Source organism: Myodes glareolus, chromosome 4 (assembly GCF_982192425.1).
Source record: "Myodes glareolus chromosome 4, mMyoGla1.1, whole genome shotgun sequence".
Classification (NCBI taxonomy): domain Eukaryota; kingdom Metazoa; phylum Chordata; class Mammalia; order Rodentia; family Cricetidae; genus Myodes; species Myodes glareolus.
Window position 1 is genome coordinate 103,730,388 of NC_142029.1, and position 25,313 is coordinate 103,755,700.

The following is a 25,313-nucleotide window of genomic DNA, read 5'->3' on the forward strand; positions in this document are numbered from 1 at the left end:
TGAGTCTTTATATTTTATAACTGAGTACATTTTTTTTTTTTTTTGAGACAGGGTTTCTTTGTGTAACCTTGGCTGTCCTGGAACTCAGTCTGTAAACCAGGCTGGACTTGAACCCACAGAGATCCATCTGCCTCTGCTCCCTGAGTGCCACCACCACCAGCAAGAAAAATGATTTTTTTAAATCTTTCCTTTGATACGCCCTTATAAAGTTCTAGCTGATCTCAAACTAACTCTATAACTGAGGATCATATTGAGCTGCTCTGCTGCCCCCACCTCCCAAGTGCTCGGACTACAGTTGTATGCTACCATGCTTTTAAGAAATGTTTTGCTAGTATTTGGATATTCTTGAATGCTGCTGATTCTTGTGTAAAACAATGCCTTATCTAATGGGTTTAGGAACGTGAAAAAGAACTAGCAAGTCTTCGTGGTCGATTTGACAAGGGCAATTTATGGAGTGCAGAAAAGGATGAAAAGTCAAGAAGCAAACAGCTAGAAACCCAAAAGGTAATGTGAACAAGAAGTATAAAAGTAATAGTAGTTTTTAATTTTTTGAATTTGAGAGAATGGTCTCTCAGTCTAACCTAGACTGTTCAAACTAAGTAATCCTCTTGTTTCAGCCTCCCGAGTTCTTGGAGTATAGGTGTGAGTCGCTGTGCCCAGCTTTGTAAAATAGATTTTAAACCCCTTCCTTTCCAATGACGTTACTCTTTCCCTTTCCTGGTGCTTGGGTGTAAATAACTCCTTTCCTTGTGGTGTTCTCCATTCCTGTCCCTCTACAGCTCTCACTGACGGCCCCACTGTCAGTCTTGGTGCTCCACTTAGATGCTGGCTTTAAATACTTCTTAGAGTCTACGGTTCTCCTCGGTGACTATTTAACTTTTCTACTGTTCTAGTTTGTTTCTCTATTGTGATAAAGCTCTGACTAAAAACAACTTGGGGAAGAAAGGATTTATTTGGGCTTACATTTTATAGTCCATTATGAAGAAAAGTCTGGGTAGAAATTAGAAGTAGGAGCTCAAGCAGAGAACATGGAGGAAGGCTACTTCCTGGCATGCCCTTCATGACTTTCTCAGCCTGCTTTCTTATATACCCTGCCCAGGGATGACACCACCCACAGTGGGGTAGACACTTGCACATCAGTTATTAATCAAGAAAATGCCTCACAGACTTGCCTGTTAGCCAGTCTTCCAAGATGGCCCTGAGTTGTGTCAAGTTGACCAAAAACTACCCGGCACATCCACATATGATGCTTTTAGTGTCTGCAACCTTTTCTGGTTCCATATGCCTTTAATTGTTTCTTTAATCTAGTTAGTCTTCAATAAGTCCCTCCTTAAACAAACACAGTCAATATTTTCTAATCTATTACCAATCTTTCTGCCTGTCAGCCAGTGTGATAGTCACTACCATAGGTTTATTTCTCTTCCCTCTCCTTTTCTCAAGTTCATCCATGATATTCTTTGATTGGTTTCAGATATTTAACTAGACTTCTTAGCAACGATTGGCGTTGGTACCATAGTACCAGATTCTGAACAGTTTTCTCCTGTCTCTGGAGTCAGGAATCTTTAGATTATGTTGTACTAAATAATTCCTTGGAAGCCTATGAGATAGCAGCACATATGCTTGTGGCCAAACTTATGAACATGATACTAACAGGGAGTTCAGAACTTTCCTTCCCCAGAAATCTATTTGTTTATCACAAAAGGAGTAGCCAAAATCATGGGTGGAAAATACGGGAGTGTTGTTAAAGTCCAGGGAGACAAAGATAGTTTATTCCCTGAGGGTTTAAATGAGTCCACTGAGATTTGTCTGTTTGGTGTTTGTGCATGCTGAGGTTTCAAGTATGAAGTCTGCTGTGGTGTGTAAGGTGAAGAATGCAGGCATGAGGAGGGCTGGGATGGGGAAAAGAGCAGAGCCGGTGTAGGCAGTTGCTAGAAGTTTTGTCTAAGTGGGAGAAAGAAAGGAGGTGGTGCCTTGGTATAAAAAAGCAAAGTGTGTTTGAATTGTTGCGTTTTTAGGAATATTTTAGCATTGATGGAAAGGAGTTAAGTTAATAAGTTATGGTGAAGGGAAAGAAACTGATAGTTGTAGGATGAGGGGAGGGAACCATTTGTGATAAAAGCAAGGTGGAAATTGCCGACCCTGATGTCTGGCCCGCTGCTGGCCAGGTCTGAGGGTCTGTTAGTGGCTGTTGTGTTCATTTCTAGGAAAGGGAGGTGCTTACTTCTCTGCCTTTGACTAGAGCATGGCAGGGGAAATACTTGAAGGAAGAAAGACTAACTGAGAATCAGAAGGGACCAAGATGGTAGAGTTGAGACTCGGGTGACCATGTGTTAGGGACTTTTCTGTTGAGACTCGGGTGGCCATGTGTCGGTGACTTTTCTGCTGCCGTGATAAACACCATGACAGAAGCCACTTAGGGAAGAAAGGGTTTGTTTTAGCATAGGGTTCCAGAGGGTAGAGTCAACAATGGTGGGAAATGGTGGCAACAATCAATGAAGCATGGAAGCAGGAGCTGGCTGGCCATCCTTTCAGCCACAACAGGAAACAGAATAGAAGTAGGGTAAGGCTATCAAAGCCCATTCCCGTGACATACTTACCTCCAGCAAGACTCCATATCCAAAAGGTTCCAAAACCTCCCCAAATAGCACCTCCGGCTCGGAGCCACATGAGCTGTGGCGGACATTTTTTATTCAAACCACCAGAACTATAAGACCATACATGTGTACTATAACAAAATTGCAAAGGTATAGCCAAAGAGTCTAGGTGTTGATTTGAAGAATTTTGGTCAGTCCTGAGTTAGGGTTTTCCCAAACAAGAGGTCTGGAAGCTTGATGATATGAACCCTTTGATGTCATTGGTGGGGAAATGGTTGCAGTGAAGAGTTCTGAGATTGAGGTCCACCCTGGGTGGTGGTGAGGGGGAGAAGAAAGTAAGTAGAATCAAGGAAGAAGAGCATCAGCTGACCAAAGGAGAGGGAGCGTTGGGGGGATTGGTGGCACAGTTAGGATGGGGTGTATGGAGAAGCACAAATCATTTTCAGGGGAGGCCAAATTGGAGTGTTGGCGAAGGGTTTTGGAACTGACATTTTGATGCAGCTGAGAGGTTGCTTGGATGGCCCTGGTGGCCCCTTGATGATGCAGAAGAAGCACTTGTGAGTTCAGAGAAGACTCTGTTAGTGATGCTAAGAAGCTCCGGGTTGTTGCTGGTGGGGCCTGTGGTCATAGAGTGCACTAAATTCTGGGGCCAATCTTGGAGTAGGAGCTTTAAACGAGGGTTAATAAGACACCGCAGAGGTGCGGTTCTCGTGTTGTCAGGGCTCGGGTGAGAAGTCTGTTGTAGGTGTTTTATTGTTTCCATCCTTCTCACAGTCATTAACTCACTTTGTAGACCAGGCTGGCCTGGAACTGGCAGTGCTTTTTTTGCATCTGCCACTGGAGTACTGGGGTTATAGATGTGTGCCACCATGCCTGGCCATCATAAACTGTCTCCACTGTGGGGTGAGAACAACTTATGAAGTACACTACAAGTTAGCAGTGGGCTGGGCAGTAACCAAGCCTATCCATCAGAAAGTCCAATATTGAGACAGTAAAACAATGCATGCTTTTCTTCTTTTCTTCCTTATTTTTAGATCTGTTTTTATCCTTGTTTTGTTTTGTTTTGGAATTTTATACTTTGATTAAATAGAATCTTCATGTCAGAACTGTCTCAATATTGTATAGGCGAAGACAGAGAAAAAGACAGGAGAAATAGTTTTTGTGTTACTTCACTTTGGTTGATTTGTGTATGACTGAGATCTGATGTGAATTTTCATTCTTCCTCACTTCCTAGTCTTGTAAAATATTTTAAATAATGAAAATCGTACACCCGGAAAGTTATTAACACTGGCCTGGGCCCTTTTAATAGCATATTATTTCTTTTATACTCAAAAAAACATATAGAGTGTTATTTAATAATAGTTCTATTTCATTTAATAAACTAAGATTTATAATTCTGAGAAATACAATTTACCTCTCCATTTGCCTTTTGCAGGACATTCACTGTCAGAATACTCCCCTCAAGAAGCGTCAAGCTGTTTCAAACACCCCATTGACTGCTGTAACAGATAAAGTGGCTGAAAATCAAACTGCAGTGAAGATCTCTAGTGTAGAACCCTCAGGTTAGTGTCCCCTGCTACGCAGCTGAAGCTGTACTGCTGCAGACGGCTGGAGATGACTGAGGACAAGCGCCGCTGTGCCGTACGCAGGCAGAGCTATTTTCCTCTTCAGCTCATTTTTGACCATTTAGTTCTTCCCAGTGTAAGAACTCCCTCTTGGATAATGTGTTGTCCCCTCTCCAAGGAGAGACAGGCTTTGTTCTGTCTTATAGCCCTAGAAAATATAGTTCATTGTGGCAAAGGAGCCGTAGTGGCTGAAGCTAGGAAGCTCTCCTTCTCTCCCTGCTTCTCTCCTCTCCACTCCCCCTATTTCCCCATCCCTCTTTTTCTTTGGAGATAGGATCTTACTGTGCAACCCAGACTACCTAGAACATTTAATCCTCCTGCCTCAGTGTGCTAAGTGTTGGAATTATAGGTGAGTCACCACTCCTGGCTTATCACAAACACTTTGAAATTTTTATTTTTCTTTCTTGCTTTCTTTTCTTTCTTTATTTTCTTCCATCCTTGTGACAGGGTCTTACTATGTAGCTCCTGCTGTTCTGGAACTCTGTAGACCAGGCTAACCTCAAACTTAGAGATCAGCCTGCCTCTGCCTCCTAAATGCTGGGATTAAAGGTGGGCACCGCCATGTACCTGACAAAATTTTATCTTAATGTGTGTTATATAAAAAGAATCATATAAACCCAGGCTCAGAGGATAAGAGCTCTGGCTGCTCTTCCAGAGGTCCTGAGTTCAATTCCCAGCCCTTATATGGTATCTCATAACCATCTGTAATGAAATCTGGCGCTCTCTTCTGGCGTGTAGGCAGACATGCAGACAGGACACTGTATGCATAATAAATAAATAAAGCTAAAAATAAAAATAAGAATCACATAAACTCTACCAACTTTAGCTGGGCATGGTGGTCCATGTCTTTAATCTCAGTCTTCTATGGGCTAAGAGAGGACTCATGATGTTAAATCAAGCCTGAGCTTCAATAATGAAACTCTACCCTTATCCCATCCCCCAAAGCCAGTTTTAACAACTTACTGGCTTTAGGTGCACATTTCAGTAGAATTAACTATGTTCATTTGTCACCGATCTCCAGAACTTAGTCAGCTTGCAAAATTGAAACTGTACCTGTTAAACAAAAAAATCTCGTTTATGCTTTATCCTCCCATTTTACATTGTTGCTGTGAATTTGTCTTCTTAAAATGCCTCATGAGAAGAAACACACAGTAGTCCTTTAATCTTTAAGAATGCAGTCCGAGATTCTATAGGAGAAGCTTAAATTTGTGACTAGCACCTGAACTCCCTAAGAACTCGGGTTCTCCTGCATGTCCTGCAGTTTGGTGTATTTCTGGATTCCCTATTTGGTTGACAACAGGTGACTGAAACTCTGGAAAGTGAGACCCTGGGTGAAGGAGAGCCACTGTAGCTGGATACCGTCCCACCATGTGTACATAGCATGCTACTTACGCATTCTCTGCGTGTACACGTGCAGTGCCTTCTCCCTCTCTGCTGCTGTGCGCAGTTGCCTGCGCCCCTGTTGCAGTCTTTGAAGAAGGAATTGCTGCATCATGTTTCATTGCAGTTTCATTATTTTATGTTCTCACTAACAGTGCACAAAGTTATAATTTTTCTGCTTTTTACCAGCATTGTTACTTTCTGTTTTGAGTGGTTTTTGATAATGATGTTTTTGTTTTGGGTAGTAGCCATCTTAATAAGTGTAAGGTGAAATCCCATTGTGTTATTTGTGTTTCTGAATAGTGATGGTGGACATTTTTCATATTCTTTGTGGTCATTTTTGTTTCCTCTCTTAAAAAATGACTTCTGTACCCACCCATCCCACACACATACACCTGTTGTTGTTTTTTTGTTTTTTTTTTTTTTCTGGGGAGAAAAAGACAGGACCTTACTAGGTTGTCTTGGATGGCCTGGAATCACTTCAAATTTCTGCCACTGTCCCCCCAGGTGCTGGGTTTATAAGCATGTACTACCATGTCTGTGTGTGCATACATGCGAGTCTACATGGGTTTGCGGTATTTTTCCTTGGGAGCCGTCCACCTTTTGTTGAAACAGGCTCTTACCTATAACCTGTAGTTCCCTGGTTAGGCGAGAGTGGCTGATCCATAAACTGGGCATCTGCCTGCCTCCAGCTTCCTGGTGCTGGATTAAAAGTGAACACTGCTGTGTTTGATTTTTATGTGCGTTCTGGGATTCAATTCAGGTCCTCATGCTCGTGATTATTGACAGGTACTTCACTACTGGTTGGGTTGTTGTTGTCGTCTGTATATTCTGGATAATAGCCTCTTCATCATGGATAGCTTTGTAATTGTTTTCTTCCTTTTATGTGTTGCTGAAACCAAGGGTCTTACACCTGGCAGAGAAAGTACCATTAAGTTGATCCCAGCTATATAATACATTTTAGCAGGAAATATGAATCTTTTCTTCTCTTTCAGAAATGTTTTAAATATTCAGAGGGTCCTTACATTTAGTATAAATTTGAGGATGTCTTTCTGCTCCTGGAAAGGAAGATTTTGATAGATAGACATCACATTGAGTGTGCAGATTATCTGGTCCTGCTGGCGCTTTGCCAGATGTTTTCTCGTGTTTGTATATTCCTTTTAGCAGAATTTTGCTGTTTTTAAGATACAGATTGTTTGACTCTTTGGTTAGGCTTATTCCTATGTATTTTCTTCTTTTACTTTCTTACCTAGCCCAAGCTGTAGTCCAGGATCCCCTTGAACTTCAGATTCTCCTGCCCCCGCTTCCCAAGTGCTAGGGTCACAGTTGTGCATGTGCCACCACACCTGGTTTATGCAGTGGTCACAGTTGTGCATGCGCCACCACACCTAGGTTATGCGGTGGTCACAGTTGTGCATGCGCCACCACACCTAGGTTATGCGGTGGTCACAGTTGTGCATGCGCCACCACACCTAGGTTATGCAGTGGTCACAGTTGTGCATGCGCCACCACACTTGGGTTATGCAGTGGTCACAGTTGTGCATGCGCCACCACACTTGGGTTATGCGGTGATCATAAGTATAAGTGAGCATGCACCACCACACCTGGGTTATGCGGTGATCATAAGTGAGCATGCACCACCACACCTGGGTTATGCGGTGGTCACAGGTGACCATGCGCCACCATATCTGGGTTATGCAGTGGTGATGATTGCTCAGGCTTCCTGACAGCCAGAGAAACTAGCACTCAGGAGTTATTTTGAGACTGTTCACTGCTGTGTAAATGTGTGTTTTTATGTTTGTATGTATCGTTGGCATTGCTCTGTAGCCCTTGCTGTCTATCCTTGAATATGCTGCAATTCTGCTCTAGCCATGTGTTTTAAGATTTCAGGTGTGAGCCATCAACTACCCCTAGATGTTGATATTATCTCCTTTATGTAGTTTTGCTGAATTTACTAAATTTATTAGTTCTAACAGGCCATGTGCTCCCTTTTTCTTTGGTAGCATCTTCAGGGTTGTCAGCATTAGGTGATGCCATTTGTGAGCTGAAATCGTGGCAGTTCTGTTCTGGTTTGGATGCCTTTTATATCCTTATTGTTTAGTTGCTTTTGATAAGACTTTAAAGTGTATATTATGTTCAGTAGGGAGAGCAGGCATGCCTATGTTTCCCATCTCAGAGGAATGCTCTCAGTCTCTTGTCAGTGAGTGTGTAAGCGTTACCTAAGACTTTTCGTCTATTGTCTGAGGAAATGATCTTCTGGACTTAGTTTTGAGTGATTTTGTTTACATTTTTTTTTAGGTTAAAACTAATTATAGAATAGTTTAAATAAAGAAAATTTGTACTACTGCTGTCATTTTTCCTCCTGGTGGAGAGAAAAAACAGTAAATTAAGAAAAAACAGATAAAACACTTCTCCCTCCATTTATAGATTTGAATGTTTAAAAGTACAAGCATGGCTTTTTTCTTTTTCTTTTTTTCTTTTTTCTTTTTTTTTTTATTTGAGATAGGGTTTCTCTGTAGCTTTGGAGCCTGTCCTGGATCTAGCTGTTGTAGACCAGGCTGGTCTCAAACTCAAGAGATCTGCCTGCCTCTGCCTCCCAAGTGCTGGGATTAAAGGTGTGTGCCACCACCACCCGGCCAAGCATGGCTTTCTAATAAAGATTTATGACTCTCTAATTTTACATTTTCAGGTTGCTCCTGGCACATGCATGCACACACACACACATTAATTTGATTTTTCTCAAACTCTTTTAGGTTCCACTGAAAGCAAAATGACCAAGTCCAGCCCTTTGAAAATAACGTTGTTTTTAGAAGAGGAAAAGTCCTTAAAAGTTGCATCAGACCTGAAAGCTGAGCAGGAAACTGGTTGGTTTGCAGTATTACTCTTGTTAGTTCTAGATCCCTTGTAAGAAATAACAAAATAATGTAAGAATAGTACTCTTATATTAACCGTCCTGTTAACTTTATAATACCTTTTTGTCACACTAGGATACGCTGTAGCTTCTATTGAGCTGTTGTTTTTTTGTTTGTTTTTGTCTTTTATATTTTATTCATTTTGCATTTCAACCACAGTTGTTCCTGCCACCCACTCCTTCCAAAGGGTAAGGCCTCCCATGGGGAGTCAGCAGTGCTACTGTTAGCGGTTCAGTCACTCTAGATGGGACTAATATTTTCCTGTGCTGACTACTGTGTGAGATGTTATCTCCAAACAATAGAAAGGACTCCTTGGAAAGTGCTGTTTGAGGTTTATTATTTATTGTTTTATTTTATTTATTTATTTTTTCCAGGACAGGGTTTCACTGTGTGGCCATTGCTGTCATAGACTCACTTTGTAGACCAGGCTGGCCTCAAACTCCCAAAGATCCACTTGCCTCTGTCTCCTGAGTGCTGGAATTAAAGGCATGTGCCACCATTGCCTGTAGGAGATGGGAGGCCGCTAGTTAGTTCCCGGTTGCCCGGCTAGCTTAGACCTGAAATAATCACACAGAAATTGTATTAATTAAATCACTGCTTGGCCCATTAGCTCTAGCTTCTTATTGGCTAACTCTTACATATTAATTTAACCCATATCTGTTAATCTGTGTGTCGCCACGTTGCTGTGGTTTACCGGCTAAAGTTCCCAGCATCTTTCTTTGGAGGCTCCATGGCTTCTCTCTGACTCCACCCTTCTTTCTCCTAGCATACAGTCCAGCTTTCCCCACCTAGTTCTGTTCTTCCCTGCCATAGGCTCAAAGCAGTTCTTTATTCATTAGCCAATAAAAGCACACACAGACAGAAGGACCTCCCACAACAATTGCCTGTTGTGACTTATTTTTAAATTGTGTGTGTGTGTGTGTCTCTTTATGGTGGTATGTCCAGAGATGCCTTTAGAGGCCAAAACACAGTGTTTTGTTTTGGAGCTGGAGTTACAGGTTGTTGTGAGCTGCCCATTGTGGGTGCTAAGAAATGTACTTGGGTCCTCTAGAATAATAGCAGACTTTAACCACCAAGCTGTATCTCTAGCCCTTGAGTACTTTTTGAAAGTCAGAATCCTATGTTCCTATTTAATATTGTCACTTAAATCCAAAGCATTAAGTTTACTTTTCTTTTTTAAAAAATATTTATTTATTTATTATGTAAATAATATATGCCTGCAGGCCAGAAGAGGACACCAGACCTCATTACAGATGGTTGTGAGCCACCATGTGGTTGCTGGGAATTGAACTCAGGACCTTTGGAATAGCAGGCAATGCTCTTAACCGCTGAGCCATCTCTCCAGCCCCTAAGTTTACTTTCTTTGTAAATCTAATCTTTATATTTTAGAAAATATCTCGGAACTTTTTAAATATTGTTAAATATTAGCTTTATCTTGATTTTATAAGCATTGGAAGTTGTCCTCTCTCCATTGTTAGGAAGTGATTTTTCATTGGGTAACTCTCTGCTTATTTTAGTAAACATGGAAGCTCAGCCTCCTCTGCCACGTTGATTCTTAGTGTGTACCCACTGAAATGTTTTTCAGAAGTAGTGCGTGAAATTGAAATGAATGTGGATGATGATATCAATAGCTCCAAAGTCATTAATGACATCTTTAGTGATGTCCTAGAGGAAGGTGAACTGGATGTGGAAAAGAGCCAAGAGGAGGTGGATCGAGTGGAAGCAGAGGACAGCGGAGAGCAGGAAGACGCACTGAACATCTCTTCAATGTCTCTACTCAGTCCCCTAGCTCAGACGGTTGGCGTGGTAAGTCTAGAGGTAAGGAAAGACGACATGTACACGGGCTTATACCAAAATACACTGAATAATATACTTCTTCCACTTTTGGTAGATAGATTTCCCTCTTCACAGTGGGGTTGTATAAATCTGTTAGAATTGTCTTAGTAACTCTAGTAGTTTCTGTGACCTCAGGGAAACATTGACATATTTTAACAAACATGACATTTGCTCTCAATTCTGGTTGTAGTGTTTTGTGATTGTTGCAACTCTCAATCACATGGCTCTCTCAGCTGTTATACAAGGCCAGCTATTGCCTACATTCTAGGGCTGATGGAATCTTTAAGTCATAATTATAGTTAGGGCCGGAAATACAAGTAGCATTCACTGAGGCCTAACCTCTGTTACTTGCCATCGCCTTAGCTCAATTAGAAGTATTTTATTTAAAAGTTTTGTTGGTTTGGGTTATTTTTATTATTTATTTTTTGAGACAGGTTCTCATAGCTTAGGCTGGCGTGGTATTGTTAGGTTGGTGTTGCAGTTTCAGACCATGAATTTTAAGACTTTCTAACAGGCTCAAGTATATCTTTATCAGTCAGTCTAGGAATTATTAAAGGTAGCACTTTTTTTTTTGGTTTTTCAATACAGGGTTTCTCTGTTGCTTTGGAGTCTGTCCTGAAGCTAGCTCTTGTAGACCAGGCTGGCCTCAAGATCACAGAGATCTGCCTGCCTCCCGAGTGCTGGGATTAAAGGCATGCGCCACCACCGCCTGGCTTAAAGTTAACATATTTTTGCCAATGAGAAATAAGTATGTTTAACTGTGTAGTAAAATGTGTGCTTTTGGATTCAGCAAACTTTTAAAAAGCATCTCTGGGTCCTGCTGGCTGTGAAAGCATTGTCCTATAAACCGTGTTCTGGAGATGTTTGAGTCAGTGTTACTGGCTGATTAGAGGTCAGGCGGATATGGTGCATGAGGCAGAACTTTGTGACTCAGTTCAGATTTAAAGAACTTTTTTCGCTCTTCATTTTTATTTTATATGTATGTTGTTTTGCCTGAGTGCTTATCTATGTATCATGTATGTGCACTGCCTGCAGAAGTCACAGAAGGAATTGGATCCTCTAGGACTGTATTTTAGAGATGGTTGTGAGCCACCATATGAGTGCTGGGAACCACCATATGAGTCCTGGTCCTCTAGAACATCAGCCGTTGTTCTTAACTACCAAGTCCTCTCTCCAGCCCCCAGTTGAGCTTTTGAAGTTCGTTCTGTGATGTTTGGTCCTTTTCTGTGGACCAGTACTTCTGTGGCAGTAGGTATTTCGGTTTTCGGTGCACCTCATGGATTTGCTGATTTGTGTGTTCTTTATCCATTTATTTTGTAGAAATTTATCTGTTTTGTTATTTTTATTATAAAGTAGTAGATGTATTAGATATGTATTTCCTAAAAGCAGAAAAGAATTAATTACTTTCTCAGAATTAAATGAAGTATCATTTAGGATTAGTGTTGTACATCCATAACATCTGGTATGTAAATCCTGGGTGTGATGATATGTGTCTGTGACCCCAGGTTTCAGGGGAGTTCGGCAAGAAGATCAAGAGCTGGAAACCAGCCTGGACTATATAATGAAGACCATGTCTCTTAAATAAAAACAAAATTGAAAGTCTAACATCTCATTTACTTATTTACTTTTATGTAGAATGTAATTTCTTCACCCAAATTGGAGTTAGGAGACACTAGCCCAAGTGCTGCAAGTCCCAAACCAGGAAAATTTCAGAGAACCCGTGTTCCTCGAGCCGAGTCTGGTGATAGCATTAGTTCTGAGGATCGTGATCTTCTCTATAGGTAAGGTGTGTGGGAAGGTTCGCCTCCACTGTGTTGTCTGAGGTTGACATGAGAAGCATCACAGCTTAGCTCTTGTTTACAGAGCTTTGCAAACTTGGGATAACTGTGGCCTGGGGAGTGAACTCAGGACCTCAGGCGTGCTAAGCAGGAAGTCTACCGCTGATGAGCAGCCCCAGCTCGGAATAACTTCTGTCAGTTTCCCTTTCATCAAATGGCATTTCCATTTTGGGGAAATGTGCTGATGCTTAAGTGTGAGATTCGGTTTCTGTGACATGTTTGTTAATATCTGTTGTTCAGTGGATTTCTAACAGTGACTCTTCCCTGCAGCATTGATGCATATAGGTCTCAAAGATTCAAAGAAACAGAACGTCCCTCCATAAAGCAAGTGATTGTTCGAAAAGAAGATGTTGCTTCAAAATTGGGTGAAAAGAATAATGTCTTTTCTTGTCAAGTTAATATCAAACAAAAAATGCAGGTATGTTTTGGCATGTGAAGGGAATGTGGACTTTCTTGAACTAGATTGTGAACTTGCAGTCCTACTAATCTCAGCCCCAAGGGGCTGGAGTGAGGCTAAAATGTAGGAGCTTAGTTACTCCTGATTCAGTTTAACATCAGGAATACGCCCTTTTTAGAAAGTTGGAAGCTGGTTCACATTGCTGTGACATCATCACACTGGAGCAGATTGTGTAGCTTTGTAATATAGTGACACCTAGCATGTGTGAGGCCCTGAGTTCAATCCCCAGCACCTCTCTTCTCCCCCAAAACGTATTTATAACTGTTAGTTGGATGATGGTATGTGAAACTTACTGTGGTCTTAAAAGGGTTTTATGCTAAAGAAAACGCTTTGTTTGCTTGGTGCTTTCTGTGTGGGTGCGGGGTTCAGGACTCCGGACCCCATGCTTATGCAGCAGACCCTTTGCCAATTGACCCACCAAGTGACCATGTGGAGTTCAAGTCAGCACAATAGCAACTTTTGAAACCAAAAATGCACTATAATTTAAAGTTGGTACTAATTACTGTTAATATTAAAATTTGTTCCAGCCAGGCAGTGGTGGCGCGCGCCTTTAATCCCAGCACTCGGAAGGCAGAGGAAGGTGGATCTCTGTGAGTTTGAGGCCAGCCTGATCTATAAGAGCTAATTCCAAAACAGGCTTCAAAAAAACTATAGAGAAACCCTGTCTCAAAAATCAACAACAACAACAAAAAGTTCCTATTAGTTAGAGCAGTGTGGTATATTTATTTATTTTGAGACAGGGTCTCCCAATGTAACCTTAGCTGGCCTGGAGCTTGCTATGTTCCCAGATTTGCCTCAGACTCAGATCTTCCTATTTCAGCCTCCTGAGTATGGAAATTAAAGGACTGTTGTGAGGTTTTTTTTTGTTCATTTTGTTTTGTGGTTTCAAGACACAATTTCTCTATGTAGCTCTGGCTGTCTTGTAACTTTCTCTGTAGACCAGGCTGGCCTTGAACTCAAACTCAGAGAGATTCCCCTGAATCTGCATATGACACCACACCCACCTGACTCTCATGTTTGTTTGTTTTTTTTTAATTTTTTTAATTTTATTTTTTTAATATTTATTTATTTATATATTTTACATTCATTGGTGTTTTGCCGTGAGTGTTGGGTCTCCTGGAACTAGAATTACAGACAGTTGTGAGCTGCCATGTGGTTGCTGGGAATTGAACTCGGGTCCTCTGGAAGAGCAGTCAGTGCTCTTAACCACTGAGCCATCTCCCCAGCCCGACTGTCATGTTTTGTAGGAGCAGAAAACTGCATGTATACTAAAAGTTCGTTTTATGGCATAGAGTGTGACCTTCATAGCCAGCAGAGTCATAAGCTGTGGGAGACAAGAAGACAGTTTGGTTCATCAGGACTTAGTACTGGTGTTGGTCACTAGACTTGAGTGTCTGTTCCAGCCTTCTGGATAAGGAGGTTTTTCATCCCTTCCCTTGATGGGATAACTCTGTGCGCTTAACATTCCGAGATCCCCTAGTAAATATCTGATCACAAAGGCCCTCACGCCTCCTGCAGTACAGTAGTGTCACGTCGTAGGTTGTCTTCATTGGTGCTACATGGTGTGTGATGTACGTGCTGTTTTCAGAAGTATGGCCACAGGAAGGTGTGCACGGATAAGTGCTGCCAGGAGCATCTTGGATTCATCACATAATTTAACTTTGAACTGATGTTTGATTGTTTGTATTCACAACCTTTTACTGTTGTTACATTTTTTGTGATGCTCACAGTTATGTTCCTAGATAACACACAGTTATAGAATCTGTAATCTAAACACTTGTGCAGTAAAACTAACATTTGTACTTTTCTTAAATATTTGGAAATTGTGCAATCTGTTTAATTAGAATTAAAGTTTAAATAAAGTGGTAATGGTGATTAATTCCTCCTGTGCTTTCACTAGGAGCTCAATAATGACATAAATTTGCAGCAGACAGTGATCTATCAGGCCAGCCAGGCTCTGAACTGCTGTGTTGATGAAGAACATGGGAAAGGATCCCTGGAAGAAGCTGAAGCAGAAAGACTTCTTCTGATTGCAAGTATGTGTAAGGCAGCTGGAAAACAGTATCCTAAATGAACATACATATGCACATTCCTGTCTGTGTCTCACATCTAATGTGAGAATGGAGCAGTTGAGGTGACACCTCATTAAGAAAACCGATTAAAAACTGGCACTTTGTAAGGAGTTGGGAACAGACTAGCAGATGACATTTTACCACCCAAACAGTTCCATCGAAGAGACAGTAACTGATCTTGTCTGTGTTGTTTTGTTCAGTTGTCAATTCAATGTGCTTTCATGATTTGGCCTCATTCGGGTACAGCTGCAGTTCTAATATTTAGAATCTTTCTTGCATATTTCTATGTAGCTGAGAAGAGAGCACTTCTGATTGATGAACTGAATAAGCTGAAGAATGAAGGGCCTCAGAGGAGGAAGAAGGCTGGTATTGTGTCTCAGAGTGAATTTGTTCCATCCAAAGGGTCAGTCACTTTGTCAGAAATCTGCTTGCCTCTGAAAGCAGATTTTGTCTGCAGCACCGCTCAGAAACCAGGTATGAGGCTGGATTACACAGAAAATTGTGAAGTTCACTTAGACTGCATTTGTCTGAGAAAGATATAAGTATGCATTATGATGCAAAACTTCCATCTTACATTGTTGCAGGGGTACTCTTGTTTGTCCTGGCTGCCCAGAACCAAAATAATAAAACAGAAACTGTATTAATTAAAACACAGCTTGGTCCATTAGCTCTAGCTTCTTATTGGCTCTTATATTAATTTAACCCATTTCTATTAATCTGTATATCGCCATCTGGCAGTGGTTTACTGGCAAAGATTCAGCATGTCTATCTCTGGTGGACCCATGGTGTCTCTCTGACTCCACCCTTCTTTCTCCCAGCATTTAGTCCAGTCCTCCCTGCCTAGTTCTACTCTGCCCTGCCCTGCTCTGCTGTGGGCTCAAAGCAGTTCTTTATTCATTAATGGTAATAACAGCACACCGAGGGGATCCCACATCATTACAGTTTCATTCCTCATATTGTATGGACAATTTCTCATATTGGATAATTAGGGGAAAATTTACATAATAGGGTTAGCAACCCATGCAAGTATGTACATGACTCTATCTCAAAGTAAGACCAAACATAATATGACAGAAAACATTTTCTTAGGTTATCTTGACAAGGCATGGCATTTGCCTTTCATTGGTGTAGGAGGCCCTTTTGCATTTGTGTTGCTTCCATTGCTTAATAAAAAAAACTGCTTTGGGCCTGGTGATAGGGCAGAACTTAGGTAGGTGGGAAGACAGGACTAAATTCTAAGGGGAAGAAAGCAAAGAGAGAGAGCCACCATGGAGCTGCCAGGTCAGACATGCTAAATCTTTTCCAGTAAGCCACGACCTTGTGGTGACATACAGATTATTAGAAATGGGTTGAATCAAGATGTGAGAGTCAGCCAATAAGAGGCTAGAGCTAATGGCCAGGCAGTGTTTAAATGAATACAGTTTCTGTGTGATTATTTCGGGTATAAGCTAGCAGGGCAGCTGGGACAGAACAAGGGACCCCTCTCCTCCAACATTTCATTAATTAGTTTTGTTATGTGCCAGGTCATTTAAAAAGTTTACTTTATTCTTGTTAAAATTCACCCCATTTTATAAGTTCCTTCTAGAAATTTTGAATTATTGGTTGCGTGAGTGATAATTGCTCAGTGACTATACTATATTGAAATTCTATTTCCTTTTCTGGATTGGATAACCACAATGACCTTTTAAGATTGCCTAATCTACAAAAAAAAAATTAATGAGAGTCATATGGGTAAAGAAGAATATGGCAGTATGCTCTGAAAACTCATGTGAAATGTTAGATAAGAATTGTTTTAAGATTCTTTTGCATTTTTATTTAATTAGAACTTTATCTTTGGAGTAAAGAAGTCTTAAAATTGAGAAGTGAATTTGAGGTTTGGAAAGGAATGGAGCCATGACATGGTTGAGCCTTCAGTGGGACCAGGTGGAACAAACTTGTCATCCCAGCTGCTTGGGAGGCTACAGTGGTCCTGAGCTCAAGGCCAGATGGGTGGGCAGGGGTAAGGTCTGAGATCCAGTGCTGCCTTACATGTATGAGTCCCTGAATTCAGTCTCTAGGAATGTTTTTTTAATAACATTCACTGGATGTGGCGGCTTGTGTTTATAATCCCAGTAGTTTGGAAGATTACAAAAGTATATCTTCTCAAATTCAAGGCCTGCCTGGGTTAGAGAGGAGTTCCTGTTTCTGAACAACAAATGAAGAAAAAGTTTGAGTATTTTTGTAGAAATGAGTTAATCTAGGTTATAATTTTTCCTGTTGCCTAATTTTAGTATAATGCAGAAAACTTGGTAATTTAGTCTTTGAAATATTGTTACTTAGTGATAAATAGTGAATAAATAGTTCATGTTTTTATTAGATATTATCCCTGAGTAACCCTTAATGGTTTTTAAATCTCAATTTTGAAATAACAAATCATAATTTACCTTTTAGAGGTATATACTTATTACTGCCTAATAAATTATAGCAGAAAGGGAGGAATGTAGAATAAAGTTATTTTGCTTTATGTAAGTAGAAGACTTGATGTTTATTGCTGGATCGTAGGTATCAGCTTGTTTTTCTTAGTTTTTGTTTTGAGAAATTTGATATTAGACATTGTAAATATAAATTTTATGTGGGTCAGGTGCAGTATGACTTCTGACCTTCCAGAATGTTGTCTAGCAAAGTTTGATCCCCTTTTGCTAATTTTGCGATGTGGTTACTTATTACAGATGCATCAAATTACTACTACTTAATTATGCTAAAAGCTGGAGCTGAACATATGGTCGCCACACCATTAGCAAGTACTTCAAACTCTCTGAGTGGTGACGCTCTGACATTTACCACGACATTTACTCTGTAAGTAAATTGAGTATCTCATGATTCAAACAAGTTTTTCTTTAAATAGAGTAAAACAATCTCAGCATTTGACTGATAACTTATGATCTCGTTTTATCTGTTGTAGTGCATGGGATGGAACTCAGCTTTGTGCATGCTAAACATGCGTTATCAGCAAGCTACATCCCAAACTTTTATAGGTTTTTTTTATTGGTCGGGGTGGTTATTTTTCAAGACAGAGTTTCTCTGTGTAGCCCTGGCTGTCCTGGAACTCACTCTGTAGACCAGGCTGGCCTCAAACTCAGAGATCTAACTGCCTCTGCCTCCCTAGTGCTAGGATTAAAAGCATGTGCTAGCACTGCCAGACCCCAAACTTTTATAGTATTTAAAATGTATTTATATTTGTTTGCTAATTTATTATAATTAATGCAATATTTTTATTAGCATATGTTATACATGATATTTTCATACCTGCAAATAATATATTTTTGGTTATATTAGCTCCCCTCTACCCTTTCTTGTCTTATCTCACTCCTGCTGATCCCTTTGTTCTCCTAGACAGTCTCCTATCTACTTTCAGTCTTTTGTCTTTTCATTTTGGTAGTACTGAAATCAAGCCTAGGACCTTGTGAACTAGGAAAGTACTCTACCATATGCTACAGCCCATCCCCTTAATTTGTCTATTTTAGTTATTATTCAATGAGCTAATGAGTTTAAATTAGGGTTGCTTATAGGACCATGGTTAAGGGGTTACTTACAATAGCGCATGGGCAACTTACCAGTGATTGCCCCACTGAAAAAAATGTCCCATGTCTTCCCCCACCCCCACCCCAATAACCATCAGCTGCCAGTGTCTCAGGTAGAGATAGGCCCTTGAAGCCCCTCCCGCAAATTTTTCCTTCTTTTTTTCCCTCTCTTTCTTCTTCTTCTTCTTCTTCTTCTTCTTCTTCTTCTTCTTCTTCTTCTTCTTCTTCTTCTTCTTCTTCTTCTTCTTCTTCTCCTCCTCCTCCTCCTCCTCCTCCTCCTCCTCCTCCTCCTCCTCCTCCTCCTCCTCCTCCTCTTCCTCCTCCTCCTCCTCTTCCTCCCCCTTCTCTTCCTCCTCCTCCTCCGCCTCCTCCTTTTTAAGTTTATTTATGAGATTCTGGAGAGATGGCTCAATGGCTAAGAGCATAGGCTATTCTTCAGAGGACCAAGTTTAGTTCCCAATATCCTTGTGGCAGCTCACAACAATTGTAGCTCTAGTTAGTTGCTGAGGATCCAATGCTTCTGCAGTCACACATACAGGTGTGGTACACAGACATGCATGTAGACAAAACACTTACACACATAAAATAAAAATAATTAATCTTTAAGAATGTATTTGTAATTATTATCTGTTTGTGTGTATGTGTACACTTGCATGATTTGGGTGCATGTGTGGAAGTTAGAGGATAACTAGAATCTGTTCTCTTCTGCCTTTATGTGAGCTCTGGGTATTGAACTTAGGTTGCTAGGCTTGTGCAGCAAGCCCCTTTAGCTTCTGAGCCATATTCTGGACCCCTGTTTGTTCTTTAAATATGAGCAGATAACTTAATTTTCAGTTGTTCAGTTTAGCTCTTCTTTCTGATTTATTTTCATTGATACTTTTTTGACTAGATATGCAGTATATATTGTGCTTCAGTATTTTGTACCATTATTTTTATAGATGCTTTAAATCACATAATATTTATTTATTTTTGAGTTTTGAGTTTTCAAGACAGGGTTTCCTCCTTGCAGTCCTGGCTATTATGGTATTTGTTCTGTAGACCAGGCTGTCCTCAGACCAGATCTGCCTGTCTCTGTCTTCCAAGTGCTGGAATTAAAGGCATGCACCATCTTGTCTAGCTGTAACAATATTTTATTATCAGCTAAAAAATAATTAGTATCAAATACATATTAAGCTACAGTCAAAATCTAATATGAAAAATCTTTCTGCCTTTATTATTACTAGTATTATTTATTCTATACACTTCTAAAATTGCCTGTACACAGCAGCACAGGATGAGGGAGGCCGAAAGGCAGCTGTGGGAGTCCTCTTTTGTTCTGTGGGTCTTGGGTTAGAGCTCAGTGCTCATGCAACCTTGGTTGCAAGCACGTTTACCTCACTGGCCTTACTTTATTATTAGTAGAGACCTTGAATTTTATAACACAAGTATCTCTGAACTATATCTTAGGAAATATATGTTTGTACCATTTTTTTATTATTCTTTACAGGTTTAGTTGTATTTCTTAAAAATACAGTGGAATCTTTTACTTTGAGTCTTGTAGCTGTGTTTGTGCATTGTTTTTGAAGACATGAGTTTAGTTTCTTATTACAGTTTTATTTAATACTTTTTTTTCCAGGAATGATGTTTCCAATGACTTTGAAATAAATGTTGAAGTTTACAGCTTGGTAAGCAGTTTAAAAAGCTTTCTGAAATGAACAACAATATATTTCCTTAATAATGCCAAATTTTAAGATAGTTATGCTTTGGATTTGTGTGTAGGTACAAAAGAAAGATTCATCCGGCCCTGATAAGAAGAAGAAAGCGTCAAAGTCCAAGGTGAGAGTTACAGAGACCTAGTAAAAGCACTGTAGTCAGAATGTCATCTGAGTCAGTGTTCTGTTGCTGTGAAGAGACTCTGTGGCCATACAATGCTTATATGGAAAACATCTAATTGGAGCTAGCTTATATTCAGGTTTAGTCTGTTATCATCACAGTGGGAAATATGGCAGGCAGACATGGTGCTAGAGAGGTAGCTTGAGTTCTACATCTGAATCAGCAGGCAGCAGGAGAGAGAGACTGGGCCTGGCTTGAGCTTCTGAAACCTCCAAGTCCATCCCCTGAGACACTTCCTTTAACAAGGCCACACTTACTCTAAGGCCACACCTTCTAATGGTGCCACTTACTGGTAAGTTTCAGTGATTTAAAGTTTTTTTTTTTTAAATCAATTACAGGATCCAAATTTCTATTTACTGAATTAATAAGTAGGTATGACTGTAGAATGTAAACATACACAAGTCATCGTGATAAGTGTAATCAGGGCCCTTCTAATACATGCAAATATCTTATTTTCTGAATATTGCTTAAAAATTGAGTTTATAGCTTACTTCAGCTCCTTTGTGTTCTTGTCCCAGAAGGTCTGCAAGGCCAAGGTTGAGAAATATGATTACTGGGGTCTTGGTTTCCGCCTTTTGTCTTCTTCCTAAGTCATTAGACATTTCTTCTGACTGGGTGGTGGGGACACATGAGTTTGATCCAAGCACCTGGGAGGCAGATCTTGGACAGCATGGTCTACAGAGTAAGTTCCAGGACAGCCAGGGCTACCCAAAGACCCTGTCTCAAAAAAAAAAAAGGAAAAAAAATTTTTTTTGTCCCTTAAAGTCTTCTTTTATTCTAAATTTTTTGTTGGGTTGAAGTGGAGAGAACATTACACACACACACACACACACACACACACACGCTCTACTTCTAAAGAGTAATGCAGTATTTGAAAGGCCTTGATAAAGGAATTTAGTGTGGTCTATAAAGTTTATATTTAACAGTTATTTTCTGTGTAAGAACATTAAAGTTTTGAATTGTAATATTTAATAGAAAATATGCTAAGCTGTCTCCTTTTCCAGGCTATTACTCCAAAGAGACTTCTCACATCTATAACTTCAGTAAGTAGAATTTTCCTAAAAATCAAATTCTCTTGATAAACCTACATTTTTAATAAAACTACAAATTGAGAAGCTAGCTTTAAGCCTTTAATAGTATAGAAGTATTTATGATGCACTAATGGGTCCCAGTACTTAAAAGACAGAAGCAGGGGCATTGCTAACTGAAGTCCAATCTGGACTGCAAAGTAAGACTTTCTCAGAGTAAGTAATGATATGTTAATTATTGATACTTATATAGGAAGTGTGTTTTTTCAACTGTAGTCCTTGTAGTGTTAAAATTTTGTACTTTATTTCATACTAAATAATAGATAATTAATTTGTCTTTATCCCTTTTTTTGTTAGAAAAGCAACCTTCATTCTTCAGGTGAGTGGATCTAAACTATTTGAAGCTTTAGAATAAGTAAATTTGGTAGTTGCATACCTTTATAAATATATCCAACCATATACACCCATATACATATGCCTTCTTGATTTGATTTGAAAAAATATTTTCTTTTTTAAGAGTTTTAAAAATTATTTTTATGTGGTGTGTGTGTGTTTGTGTGTGTACATGTATGTTTCTGTTGCTTGAAAAATCAGAAGTAGTCACTGGATCCTCTGGAACTGAAGTTACAGGTGGTTGTGAATCTCTTATAGGTACTAAGGATTAGACCTGGGTTCTCTAAAAGAAGATCCAATGCTCTTAAGCACTAAACTGCTTCTCTATCCCCTTAAGATATATTTTTAATTTTAATTGTGTGTGTGTGTGCGCGCGCGCACGCCTGTTGGCATGTACATATATGCATGTGCAATGCAGGTGCACATAGAGGCCAGAAGAGGATGTTGGATTTTCTGGAGCTAGAGTTAGAGGCAGTTGTGAGCCACCCCTTAATAAGTGCTGGAAATTGAACTCTGGTCCTCTGTAAGGACATTGAGCATTCTTAACTATTGAGCCATCTCTCCGGCCATAGGAAAACATTTCCTACATGGACTTTTTAAAAGCAACATATATTACTGGCCAGAATAGATTGTAGTCTGATTTGTTAGGCAGTAATATAAGCTAATCATTAGGGATTTTTTCAGACTGTAGCAGTCATGACTAGTCACTTAGTAATTCCAGCAAGTAATATTATTCTTCAGCCCTGCTTCACTTTTTTTATTATCAATACCATGGAGTTTGCTTCTTTTTTGTTTTTTGGTTTTTTTTCAAGACAGGGTTTCTTTGTGTAACAGTCCTAGCTATCCTGGAGCTAGCTCTTGTAGACCAGGCTGGCCTCAAACTCACAGAGATCTGCTTGCCTCCGCCTCCTGAGTGCTAAGATTAAAGGTGTGTACCACCACCAACCAACTGAAGTTTGCTTCTGTAACTTACTGATTTCAACTAGCATTGTAACATGTCAATAAAGCATCTCTCTGGGGCCCTGGGAACTGGGTTGCTAGTGATCAAGAAAAGTCCTCTATAATGAATGTAGGCTCAGGTTTTCAAACTAGGTTGTGATGGAACTGGCCTCATTTACGTCATGTGTTTGTTCTCTCAACTGTGGTACAAGAAAGTTACAAAGATCACTCAGGATTACCAATAGTAAGGGAGTCTTTTCCATGTTTCGTGTCATTTTATTTACTGATATCTGTCTGTGTATACATGCACATGTGTAGGTCAGAGTTCTTTCTCTTCTTACACTTACAGATTCCAATGATGGAAACTGGGCCATAAGGTTTGGCTTAGCAGATGCCTTTACCTACTGAGCCATCTAGCTCGTCAACTTTCTGTATTTTTTATGGGGAAATTGCTTTATTTATGTCGAAATTTTTAGGTTCTATGTCATTTAAAAACATAATTTTACCAAATGTTAAGAAGTGCCTGCATTTCAGTTAAAGGTAATCTTCTAAATAGTTTCTTTCGTTAGGAAAGCTTGATCTTTAATTTTCTTCCATATTTAAAGTCGAGGTGAGACAGTGATATGGCTGAGCGGGTAGATTCTTATATGTAGGCCTTAAGATCTGAGTTTGATCCTGGGGTGCCACAACATGGCAGGAAAGAACTGACTTGTCAAATTGTTCTCTTGATCCTCTCAAGACTGCACGTGCACACAAACAATCAAATACACTAAAGTAAAACTGGAGGACAGTGGACATGGAGCTTCAAACTTGTGAGTGATCTTGATACTTGAAAAGCTGAAGCAAGAGGATTGCTGTGCTTTCGTGGCCATTCTGGGCTATCTGGTAGTTCCAGCCTGCCTGACCAAAGGGATGCATCCCTGTCGCAAAAGACAAAGGATGAAAAGGAAAATGAGGCAGATTCTCTCTGGCAGTTTTATTTCATACATGTGGATAGTGAGAAGTCATTGCTTATTACTTAGTGTCATGGTCACTGTGCTAATGCTGTGGAGACCATGACCAAAGCATCTCTTAGAAAAAAAGGCATTTATCTGGGGACTTGCTTCCAGTTTCAGAGGGTGAGTCCATCGTCATGGCAGGAACCAGACAGGCAGTAGCCGAGCACAGGCAGTGGTTTAGGGCATTGGGAGGTTGAGACTGGGTCTCAAAGCCCCCCCCTCATGTCACATCTCCTCCCGTGAGGACACACAGCAAGGTCACACACCCTAATACTTCTCAAATGATTTATCACTGAGGACTGAGCATTGAAACATGAGCCTATGGGGCCATTTCTATTCAAACTTAGGAAAGCCAATCTGAACTAAATTTTGCTGCATTTCTCTACAGTTATGGCCAGTCCAGGAGGTCTCAGTGCTGTGCGCACCAGCAACTTTGCCCTTGTTGGATCTCATACGCTGTCATTATCTTCCGTTGGAGACACTAAGTTTGCTTTGGACAAGGTAACTCAACTGGACTTATGATTGTATGTATACTTAAAAATATTCATCTATAGAAATTCCAAAGTACTTTCAATTGTTTGAAATCATTGGCTTAAATACACATTCTTAGAATTGTGCATTTTAATAGATAGAGGTATACATGAGTGATATATGTTGGGAGTATTTTGATACTATTAAATAGATTTAAATAAAATCTTTGGTCTGTACTGGTTTCTGTAACAGTTCTGATTAACATTAGATGTCGCACTTAGGTATTGTTTATATTTTGAAACAATTCAATATGTTATGGATTTAGCTTTATATATTTTATAGGACAAGGTCCTGCTGTGTCATTGAGGCTTGCCCAAAACTTGCTAAATAGTCCAGGCTAGAACTTCCTTGGTCCTCCTGCCCTAACCTCTCACTGTTGGGATAATAGGCATGTGCCAGGCACAGCTTTTTAACTTACACGATCTTTCCCATTCTTCCTTCCTAAATTTAATGATTCAGACTTCAGATCTGTATTTTTTCATTATGGAGTGCTTCTCACCTTAGTGTGAGGTGAGTAAGCATTTAAATAGCTAATGAGACGAGAGAACTGGAGGTGCGCTCGCTCAGATTGACTCCTGATACATAATATAGTGATTGTTTTTTTAAATACAGATTTTTAAAAAAATAGTTTTTAAATCTTAATTAAAACTTTTGTATTGGCATGTAGTAATTACTTTAACACATGTGCAGTGTGTCTGATCCAGTCAAGATAATTAGATTTTATATCTGTTCGTTCCTTTCTGTTTAGAACTTTAGCGCTCCTGTCTTAGTATTTTCTTAAAATACTTAATAGGTTATTATGCAAATAATCCTCCCACTGTGATGTGGACACTAGAATTTATTCCTTCTAATGGTAGATTTTTTTTTTTCCTGGGGTTTTTGTTTGTTTTTGTTTTTGAGTTAAGGGCTCCCATAGCCCAGGGTACCATCAGTCTTGTGTGTGGCCAAGGCTGACCCAGAACTCCCAGCCTTCCATCCCTCCCTCTGAATTGCTGATACTCCTAGCTTGGGATGTCGTGCCTAGCCTGATTGTGTTCTAGTACTTGCTTGACCTCCCACCTCCTCCACCGCCCCCTTTCCTGTTTACCTTTTCCATCTCTAGTGGCTATTGTGAAAATTCTTCCCCGGGTGGTATCAGGTTTCTGTAGTCAGAACAGAGAGTGAAACTGCTGGAGAGGCTGGGCTCCTGTCGTCTGGGCAGATTGTAGTTTATGTCTCCTTCCCTGGTAGCACTGGAGGCCGACCCCAGCTTTCATGCAAGCTGTGCTGGCAACTTCT

The 25,313-nt window shown here is 40.1% G+C and overlaps 1 protein-coding gene across 4 annotated transcripts in view; it reads left to right on the forward strand.

Moving 5' to 3' along the window:
* The window catches only part of Anln (anillin, actin binding protein), a 62,997-nt gene that overhangs the window by 17,874 nt on the left and 19,810 nt on the right, over positions 1 to 25,313 (forward strand). For 2 of the 4 annotated variants that reach the window (XM_085689803.1, XM_085689806.1), the window contains exons 7-20: positions 397 to 504; positions 4,030 to 4,156; positions 8,353 to 8,463; positions 10,097 to 10,329; positions 11,983 to 12,128; positions 12,456 to 12,603; positions 14,543 to 14,678; positions 15,006 to 15,188; positions 17,423 to 17,549; positions 19,890 to 19,938; positions 20,033 to 20,089; positions 21,151 to 21,189; positions 21,532 to 21,553; positions 23,893 to 24,005. In XM_085689803.1, coding sequence (XP_085545929.1) covers positions 397 to 504; positions 4,030 to 4,156; positions 8,353 to 8,463; positions 10,097 to 10,329; positions 11,983 to 12,128; positions 12,456 to 12,603; positions 14,543 to 14,678; positions 15,006 to 15,188; positions 17,423 to 17,549; positions 19,890 to 19,938; positions 20,033 to 20,089; positions 21,151 to 21,189; positions 21,532 to 21,553; positions 23,893 to 24,005 — 1,599 coding nt within the window. The remainder of the gene's footprint in view (positions 1 to 396; positions 505 to 4,029; positions 4,157 to 8,352; positions 8,464 to 10,096; positions 10,330 to 11,982; positions 12,129 to 12,455; positions 12,604 to 14,542; positions 14,679 to 15,005; positions 15,189 to 17,422; positions 17,550 to 19,889; positions 19,939 to 20,032; positions 20,090 to 21,150; positions 21,190 to 21,531; positions 21,554 to 23,892; positions 24,006 to 25,313) is intronic. The other 2 variants (XM_085689805.1, XM_085689804.1) reach the window with 2 other exon arrangements.